General features: G+C 42.9%; 1 protein-coding gene across 3 annotated transcripts; it reads right to left on the bottom strand.

The window, feature by feature from the left end:
- Positions 1 to 1338: 1338 nt before the first annotated feature.
- LOC139582828 (adenosine 5'-monophosphoramidase HINT3-like) lies at positions 1339 to 3841 on the bottom strand. 3 transcript variants are annotated; one of them, XM_071413202.1, is made up of 5 exons: positions 3124 to 3841; positions 2704 to 2821; positions 2045 to 2114; positions 1777 to 1903; positions 1339 to 1661 (listed from the first exon to the last, which is right to left on the bottom strand). In XM_071413202.1, the coding sequence occupies exons 1-5, from the start codon at positions 3250 to 3252 to the stop codon at positions 1614 to 1616; spliced, it is 492 nt and encodes a 163-aa protein (XP_071269303.1). In that variant the 5' UTR covers positions 3253 to 3841; the 3' UTR covers positions 1339 to 1613. The 3 variants fall into 3 exon arrangements, with proteins under 3 accessions (XP_071269303.1, XP_071269304.1, XP_071269305.1); XM_071413203.1 differs by having other exon boundaries at positions 2704 to 2860; positions 3124 to 3838; XM_071413204.1 differs by having other exon boundaries at positions 2704 to 2860; positions 3691 to 3709.
- Positions 3842 to 10177: the final 6336 nt, after the last annotated feature.

The following is a 10177-nucleotide window of genomic DNA, read 5'->3' as shown; positions in this document are numbered from 1 at the left end:
GTGTGGAAATAAGTATAGCTGTAACGAACGTCATCTGGAGAAGGAGAAGAGGACCAAGGTGCAGCATGGTAAGTATTCATAAATATGTTTCTTTAATAAATATGAACACTGACAAACGACCAGTTCTAAAAGGTGACGACAAACACTAAACAGAAAATAACCACCCACAAACACAGGTGGGAACAGGCTACCTAAGTATGATTCTCAATCAGAGACAACGATAGACAGCTGCCTCTGATTGGGAACCACACTAGGCCAAACACATAGAAATACAAAACAAGGACAACATAGAACACCAGACATAGAATGCCCACCCAAACTCACGCCCTGACCAACCAAAATAGAGACATAAAAAGGATCTCTACGGTCAGGGCGTGACAATAGCAAGTTATAATTGTAATGGCTTAGCAGATCCTAAAAAAAAGACGATACATTTTTACACAACTAAAAGAGAAATAATATAATATCTATTGTTTACAGGAAACTCTTTCTACAAATATAGATGAGGTTGGGTGGAAAAAGGACTGGGAGAGAGAAATAGAAACTCAAAAGGGGTGATGGAAAAGGATGGAACTAGGTGAAACTGGGCCGATATCCTGCTCATTTTCTAAATCGATGAAACATCTGATCTCAATACATTTCTGTTGCGAACACAGTACACTAAGTTTTATAAACTTGACTTTTTTTAAATTAAGTTGTTTTTAAGAAGTGCAAGACCGAATCGAGTTTGTGCACACGCGCACTTCAGAGGGGTTCCTTCTGACATCTACAAAGCCATTCTTTGGTAATCATAGGGCTTTGACGCCCCCATGTGGCCAAAATAATTGGAGTCAACGCACAAGGACGGCAGACACTGGTTTACTTACCGTGTACATGATAATGAAAAAAAAGTCAGCGCAAGATGCCTAGGATTAGCGTGTTATATAATTCGTCTTTTATCAAAACTATTGCTCATCATTAGACTGTCTGTCAGCAATGATACCCACATTGGTAATAATGTAACAAGGCATAGAAATAACCCCAAAGTAAAATCTAGCACAACATACCTACTAGTGCAGGGATAGGCAACAAGATGTTTTCTCCACCTAGAAAAACAATCACGCTTAAAAACGATCAAATCTGAGCACAAAAGGCCCTTTAATGTTATATTTCCTTTGCTGCTCTCTGAGAGAAGAGAGAAACAGTGTTGTTCCACATTAAAGAGTGAGTTTGTGTCAGATGGCCACACACTTATTTCTCTTAAATTTGGTGCACAAATTTGTTTACATCCCTGTTAGTGAGCATTTCTCCTTTGCCAAGATAATTTTATTTCCTTATATGAACCATAACTCAGGAAACTTTTTGAAATTGTTGCACGATACATTTATTTTTGTTCAGTTCATTTTAAAATAACAATAATTTCATACCTTGAATTACATTGAGACACGATCACATCTTTTATTTTTTGCAGAATTCCTGGTGATTTTACTGTCTGTTTTTTAACCAAAAACAAACAAATCTTTTTGCGGGCCAGTCCTTCAGATTAGTGCATGTCAAGTATAGGGAGGAAATGCAGTCAGCCATGTAAGAGTTGTGGCCCAGTCCTGTTGTTTCCTGCTAAACCAGGTGTGTTCTTATTTGACCTGGTTCTGGGTCCTTAACTGCTGGAGCACTTTGTCTACCTACAATAGAGCACAGACAAATTATTTCACACACAAGAGATCTGAATATTGTAAACATGACACAAACATGTAGGACCACCCATAGTGAAATGGTATAGGTTGCTGCTCCACTCACAGTGATGAACCAATAGGATTGTGGCCCATAGTGCCTGAGCGACCTGATGCTCATCTGACTGGCAGGAGCAATGACGTGGAGATGGAGGTGAGGGACAGAGGAGAAGGGGGGCATGTGGAACCCCATCCTATGGAAGACAAAAACAAGGGAACAAGTTAGGATCCTCAGAAATTGCAACACAGATGGGCATGTACTCTAATGTATTATTAGGGCTGAGGTCAATGTGATCTGTCTCAATGACATGGCTAATCATAATGTAGACCTTTACCTTATGTCATCCAGGTCAGTCACCTTTTTCTTCTGCAATACACTCCTTCCCATTTCCTCCATCTTCTCCACTGCAAAAAGTAAAGAGCCTATCAATACTCTCCAATCAGACACCATGTGATTATGTACACAACATTTCAGAGGATCATGTATGGGCTAGGCCTGTCTATTTCCAATTAATTTGTGCTTCTCTATTTGTAATTTATACATTTATTTTTTGTCAATTTTTAAACATACAAAAATGACAACAGTATAATAACTAGAAAACATTTAATACAAATATAAAACTAATGAAAGTGTCCAAGACAGGAAGCTACAATTTGACAGATAGCATGACTCCTTATACATACAATCAAATGTATTTATAAAGCCCTTTTTACATCAGCCAATGTCACAGTGCTATACAGAAACCCAGCCTACAATCCCAAACAGCAAGCAATGCAGATGTAGTAGCACAGTGGCTAGGGAAAACCTAGAGGAACCAGGCTCTGAGGGGTGGCCAGTCCTCTTCTGGCTATACCGGGTTGAGATTATAACAGTACATGGCCAAGATGTTCAAGCGTTCATAGATGACCAACAGGGTCAAGTAGTAGTAATAATAATCAGTGGTTGTAGAGGGTGCAACAGGTCAGCACCCCAGAAGTAAATACTTTACCTTACCCAAAGGTATGTGCTCCTTCCGGAGTGATTTGCAGTTCCCGACGTGTGTCCTAGGTACAACCAGGTAATGATGCCGTGCCCCGGGTTTCAGGTCACGAAAGCAGACCAGTTCATCATCCTTACGCATTTGAGAATAATAAACACTTGGCTTCTTATACTGGCATGATGTAAGATACACAATATTAGTAGCTAGTAGTAGTAGCCTACCACCGAGCGCATTTTATGCCGCGTTACGTGCTAGTTGAAACTAGGAAACTCTGAAATGTTCGACTTGCTAACCGGTTGAACGCGGCACGTGTATAACTACAAGTAAATTGGACATTTGGGATTCCTAGTTCCAGCTAGCACTTGAACGCAGCATTAGACTTTCACCTCATTACCTAGCTATATTGTTCGATTCTGTCAAATGACGAAACTTACAAAAAGCTGCATTTCTGTGTCCGATCCCGACTGTTCCTTGGCAATATTACAGAAACAGCAAGTTTTGTCATTCTCGTTTGGAGATGTGGTGTCCTTTGCTTCATTATCAGTGCTTTCATAAGTTGCCATTTCACTGTGATGGGTCGTTCCCGACCTAGCTGCTCTTTTTGTTTTGTTTTATGAACGTCGGGAATCGAATCGCATGAGTGAAAATGCCGTTCATTAGTTTCCCTGATTTACATACAAGTACTAGTTTTTTGTTGTTGTCTCAAAACAACGATTACCTGCAGATACGTTACAAAATAATTGTCTAAAGAGGGTGAATCCTCACTGCAGAAACAAGAAAGCGTGTCATTCTGGTCCACGCTCATTTTTGCAGTGTGTTTAAAGAAAATTCATTTTTGTAGGTGAATAATTTATCCAGGTAAAAATGTATTTAAACGTGCATTTCACGATCTGACATAAAGGTAGCTAATTCCTGCGCTTTACAACGGCGATTTGCAATTTTCCCTTGGTTCTAGATCGAGTTTTAAAGTATTTTGAACGAGGATCCAGTTGGGAGCTCACCGAAATGACTCAGAATGCCCCTCACTACCGTGCCAAAGATTTGTATAGATAGAACAATGTTATATCTGTGACTGTACAGCTGAGATATGACTTGATAAAACACCAGCCTCTCTACTTCCTCGTCGTGTAGTCACGTGGGTCGCGCGTCAGCAAGGCTAGAGCGAAGCCAGAGATGTTTGAAAAAGATGGGATAAGAGTCCCAGCACAAAATGTTTAGAGAAACTTAACGCTTCGCCCTGTATACTGTCGATCAATCGCGTTCGTCATCATGCTGCGTAATGTGGTTGCTTAGCTTTTCGTAACGAAATCCATTCTGTAAATCAGGGTATGAGTCGGGAAACCTGCCTATTTTCCTTGAAAGTACGCACTGTCACGATTTGAAATCTATACGATATAACAGAGGACAAGTTCGTTATCTCAACTCCTGGAAAAATTGTAATGTTGAGCTTCTTGTTTACGTAATTCATGCTCATGTTGGCTTTTTGTGTTAGCGCCCAATTGACTCCAATAGACTCCTTAAAGGAGAGAGCGCCTTGTCTGAGTGTAACCAGAATGCACAGCGCGGCCCATCGACAATGGACGGATACAGTGGGCGTTAATACGATTGTTTCTATGGCGAAGAGTTTCCCATCTCCTAAAAGTATCTCTGGCGAAGCCGCCTACAGTCAGAAGAATTTGCTAGTGTATTTTCAACAAGTGGATGTAACTTGAGTGGGTGTGGTGTACAGTACACACAGAACTTGGGTGTGCACTAGAAAACACACCCACAAAGTCAAAATTGGCTACAAACATTTTATTTTTGAGTAGTTTAAGGTTAGGCATAAGGTTAGCAGTGTGGTTCAACCTGCACTATATATAAATTGCTCTGCCATTTCCCGGTTGCAAAAATTCTAATAGTTTGCCAAATTTCAGTTTATGTGACAAAACAAGCAAGTATAGTGTAGATAATCATTGTACCATCTATACCACTGTGAAATATTTTCCATAAGCAAAAATATTGTATTTTCAGCTGTTTGAAGCTGGTGTACAAAACCAAAAGTTAAAGATGCAAAAACGTCAAAGAAAAAGCGAACATAGAACAGAAAGTCCGTCTGGTGGGTCGGCCAGATAGGTATGTCCTGCCGTCCAGCCAGATAGGTCCGGTCGACCGGCCAGATAGCTAGGTAATTTCAAAAAGAGTCATCACTAGTGTTCACTAGATTAGTGTCGTAGGTGCAACAGTGCGTGATGATGGCCCTGAAATAACTGATTTAAAACCCTATTATGTTGATGTATGCCGTACGACTGTAACAGGAACAAACATAACCTTTTGAAAGGTAAATCGTCTTTATTGCAACCGGACTGTACACTGACTTTAGAAGAGATAACGGGACCTGTCACGCTGCGTGATGAGTTTTCAAAAGCAGTATGTGGCTCCTGTTGCAATCTTCTACTCAAATATAAAAGAAGTGCCAATGTTGTGGAAAGAATTTGATGTTTTAACGAGGCAAAGAGCAAATTGGAACGAAAAGACATGACGTGGCTGTTTCGACCCCCAGAAGTACCAAAAGAGTGTCTGTTCAGGAAAGCACAGAGAGTCTGATGACACAAGACCTATTCAAGGACCCAGCGACAGATGACCAGCGGCCAGATATGGGAATTCAACACCTACAAGCACAGTTTTTTGATGCATCATCAGCTGTAAGTGACAACAACGAAAGTGATCACCTCATAGTTAAAGTGCTCTACCTTCAAACAACATACACTACGTGACCAAAAGTATGTGGACACCTGCTCGTCAAACATCTCATTACAAATTGCCTCCACTCTTCTGGGAAGGCTTTCCACTAGATGTTGGACCATTGCTGCGGGTACTTGCTTCCATTCAGCCACGAGCAGTATTGAGGTCGAGCACTGATTTTGGGCGATTAGGCCTGGCTGGCAGTCAGCGTTCCAATTCATCCCAAAGGTGTTCAATGGGGTTGAGGTGCAGGCCAGTCAAGTTCTTCCACACCATTCCCAACGAACTTGGCAAAGGATGGATGCCTAAAAAAAGATTGGGGAGGACCTGGTATCTTGAGCCACAGTAGCAGCAGGTAGCCTAGTGGTTAGAGTGTTGGACTAGTAACTGAAAGGTTGCAAGATCAAATCCCCAAGCTGACAAGGTAAAAATCTGTCGTTCTGCCCCTGAACAAGGCAGTTAACCCACTGTTCCTAGGCTGTCATTGAAAATAAGAATTTGTTCTTAACTGACTTGCCTAGTTAAATAAAGGTTAAAAAAAAACATGTATAGCGAAGATGTGGGATCCACATTGATTAGTGTATCTATCTTTGGGACCGATCCCTTCTCATCTGAAGAGGACAGAGCAGCACTTTGCTCAGCAGTATCCTGACATGTCAGTACTGTTTGATAATGCACTAAACTTCAATTATAGTCCTTTTTTTATAGTCCTTTTTAAGAAGATGCCCGTATAAACACAACAGAGAGATTTGCTGCTAGTTAGTGCTGCTGTGTGTTTTAGCAGTAACACATTTTTTTTCCACAATTTTTTTTTTACACCTCCAATGCTTCGCGTTCCTAGGAAACTATGCAGTATTTTATTTTTTTATGTGTTATTTCTTACATTGGTACCCCAGGTAATCTTAGGTTTCATTACATACAGTCGGGAGGAACTACTGAATATAAGAGCAATGTCAACTCACCATCATTACAACCAGTAATATGACTCTCCCGAAGCGGATCCTGTGTTTTGCCTTCCACCCAGTACAATGGATCTGATCCCAGCCGGCGACCCTAAACAACGACGCCGTAAAAGGGGCAAACGAAGCGGTCTTCTTGTCAGGATTCGGAGACGGGCACATCGCGCTCCACTCCCTAGCATACTACTCGCCAATGTCCAGTCTCTTGACAACAAGGTTGATGAAATCCGAGCAAGGGTAACATTCCAGAGAGACATCAGAGACTGTAACGTTCTCTGCTTCACGGAAACATGGCTCACTCGAGAGACGCTAACGGAGTCGGTGCAGCCAGCTGGTTTCTTCATGCATCGCGCAGATAGAAACAAACATCTTTCTGGTAAGAAGAGGGGCGGGGGTGTATGCCTTATGATTAACGAGACGTGGTGTGATCATAACAACATACAGGAACTCAAGTCATTCTGTTCACCTGATTTAGAATTCCTCACAATCAAATGTCGACCGCATTATCTACCAAGGGAATTCTCTTCGATTATAATCACAGCCGTATATATTCCCCCCCAAGCAGACACATCGATGGCCCTGAACGAACTTTATCTGACTTTATGTAAACTGGAAACCACACACCCTGAGGCTGCATTCATCGTAGCTGGGGATTTTAACAAGGCTAATCTGAAAACAAAACTCCCTAAATTCTATCAGCATATCGATTGTGCTACCAGGGCTGGTAAAACCTTGGATCATTGTTATACTAACTTCCGCAACGCATATAAGGCCCTCCCCCGACATCCTTTCGGAAAAGCTGACCACGACTCAATTTTGTTGCTACCAGCCTACAAACAAAAACTAAAACGGCAAGCTCCCGCGCTCAGGTCTGTTCAACGCTGATCCGACCAATCTGATTCCACGCTTCAAGACTGCTTCGATCACGTGGATTGGGATATGTTCCGCATTGCGTCCAACAACAACATTGACGAATACGCTGATTCGGTGAGCGAGTACATTAGAAAGTGCATTGACGATGTCGTACCCACAGCAACGATTAAAACATTCCCAAACCAGAAACCATGGATTGATGGCAGCATTCGCGTGAAACTGAAAGCGCGAACCACTGCTTTTAACCAGGGCAAAGTGACCGGAAACATGACCGAATACAAACAGTGTAGCTATTCCCTCCGCAAGGCAATCAAACAAGCTAAGTGCCAGTATAGAGACAAAGTAGAGTCGCAATTCAACAGCTCAGACACAAGAGGTATGTGGCAGGGTCTACAGTCAATCACGGATTACAAAAGGAAAACCAGCCCCGTCGCGGACCAGGATGTCTTGCTCCCAGACAGACTAAATAACTTTTTTGCTCGCTTTGAGGACAATACAGTGCCACTGACACGGCCCGCTACCAAAACCTGCGGGCTCTCCTTCACTGCAGCCGAGGTGAGTAAAACATTTAAACGTGTTAACCCTCGCAAGGCTGCAGGCCCAGACGGCATTCCCAGCCACGTTCTCAGAGCATGCGCAGACCAGCTGGCTGGTGTGTTTAAGGACATATTCAATCAATCCTTATCCCAGTCTGCTGTTCCCACATGCTTCAAGAGGGCCACCATTGTTCCTGTTCCCAAGAAAGCTAAGGTAACTGAGCTAAACGACTACCGCCCCGTAGTACTCACTTCCGTCATCATGAAGTGCTTTGAGAGACTAGTCAAGGACCATATCACCTCCACCCTACCTGACACCCTAGACCCACTCCAATTTGCTTACCGCACCAATAGGGCCACAGACGACGCAACCACACTGCACACTGCCCTAACCCATCTGGTCAAGAGGAATACCTATGTGAGAATGCTGTTCATCGACTACAGCTCAGCATTTAACACCATAGTACCCTCCAAACTCGTCATCAAGCTCGAGACCCTGGGTCTCGACCCCGCCCTGTGCAACTGGGTCCTGGACTTCCTGACGGGCCGCCTCCAGGTGGTGAGGGTAGGTAACAACATCTCCACCCCGCTGATCCTCAACACTGGGGCCCCACAAGGGTGCGTTCTGAGCCCTCTCCTGTACTCCCTGTTCACCCACGACTGCGTGGCCATGCACGCCTCCAACTCAATCATCAAGTTTGCGGACGACACTACAGTGGTAGGCTTGATTACCAACAACGACGGCCTACAGGGAGGAGGTGAGGGCCCTCGGAGTGTGGTGTCAGGAAAATAACCTCACACTCAACGTCAACAAAACAAAGGAGATGATTGTGGACTTCAGGAAACAGCAGAGGGAGCACCCCCCTATCCACATCGACGGGACAGTAGTGGAGAAGGTGGAAAGTTTTAAGTTCCTCGGTGTACACATCACGGACAAACTGAATTGGTCCACCCACACAGACAGCGTTGTGAAGAAGGCGCAGCAGCGCCTCTTCAACCTCAGGAGGCTGAAGAAATTCAGCTTGTCACCAAAAGCACTCACAAACTTCTACAGATGCACAATCGAGAGCATCTTGTCGGGCTGTGTCACCGCCTGGTACGGCAACTGCTCCGCCCACAACCATAAGGCTCTCCAGAGGGTAGTGAGGTCTGCACAACGCATCACCGGGGGCAAACTACCTGCCCTCCAGGACACCTACAACACCCGATGTCACAGGAAGGCCATAAAGATCATCAAGGACAACAACCACCCGAGCCACTGCCTGTTCACCCCGCTATCATCCAGAAGGCGAGGTCAGTACAGGTGCATCAAAGCAGGGACCGAGAGACTGAAAAACAGCTTCTATCTCAAGGCCATCAGACTGTTAAACAGCCACCACTAACATTTAGTGGCCGCTGCCAACATACTGACTCAACTCCAGCCACTTTAATAATGGGAATTGATGGAAATTATGTAAAAATTTACCACTAGCCACTTTAAACAATGCCACTTAATATAATGTTTACATACCCTACATTACTCATCTCATATGTATATACTGTACTCTATATCATCTACTGCATCTTGCCATCTTTATGTAATACATGTATCACTAGCCACTTTAAACTATGCCACTTAATATAATGTTTATATACCCTACATTACTCATCTCATATGTATATACTGTACTCGATACCATCTACTGCATCTTGCCTATGCCGTTCTGTACCATCACTCATTCATATATCTTTATGTACATATTCTTTATCCCTTTACACTTGTGTGTATAAGGTAGTAGTTGTGGAATTGTTAGGTTAGATTACTTGTTGGTTATTACTGCATTGTCAGAACTAGAAGCACAAGGATTTAGCTACACTCGCATTAACATCTGCTAACCATGTGTATGTGACAAATAAATTTGATTTGATGATTTGATTTGATACACTAACAACAAAGTAAACAACATGCAACATTGAAAACAAAACATTTTAGACAGTTTACAGAACCAATATCTACAATTCATATGGCATTAACCACAAGCAACAGTGGGGGAGAGGGGTCATCCAAACAAGATGCCTAGGATAGACAAGCAAATAGGTACACTTCTGAGAGAGAGAAGCCTACATGAAGGGGTTGAATTGATCAGTTGGAGATGAGATTCACGTGGGCTAGTCATTTATTACAGACCTTAATGAATGCAGCTGTTTGATGGGTTTTTGAAATTGTGATTTGTTCCATGTGTACATATTCAACAAATTGTTGGTGCCAATGCTGTATGAAGTTGCTTTGTTTTTTTCTTCACGTTTTAAAAGATGCATTGCTTCCCCAGAGCAAAATCCAGAGAAGTTTGTTTTGGTGGGGTACAAGGTCAGGGTTGCCCAGGTCGCCCAAGGAGACAATTTGTCGACATTCTGATTGT

The sequence above is a fragment of the Salvelinus alpinus genome, chromosome 8 (assembly GCF_045679555.1).
Source record: "Salvelinus alpinus chromosome 8, SLU_Salpinus.1, whole genome shotgun sequence".
NCBI lineage: Eukaryota > Metazoa > Chordata > Actinopteri > Salmoniformes > Salmonidae > Salvelinus > Salvelinus alpinus.
The sequence above is the reverse complement of the archived record's forward strand: the minus strand, read 5'-3'. Positions and strand labels throughout refer to the sequence as shown.

Bases quoted from the DNA above. Each gene is read 5' to 3' on its own strand.
- LOC139582828 (XM_071413203.1), bottom strand. From the start codon at position 3,252: ATGGCAACTTATGAAAGCACTGATAATGAAGCAAAGGACACCACATCT. The intron at 2,861-3,123 runs GTAAGTTTCGTC...ACATCATGCCAG, and splicing joins ACACAGAAATGCAGCTTTTT to TATAAGAAGCCAAGTGTTTA. The intron at 1,662-1,776 runs GTGAGTGGAGCA...GCTCTATTGTAG, and splicing joins AATCCTATTGGTTCATCACT to GTAGACAAAGTGCTCCAGCA.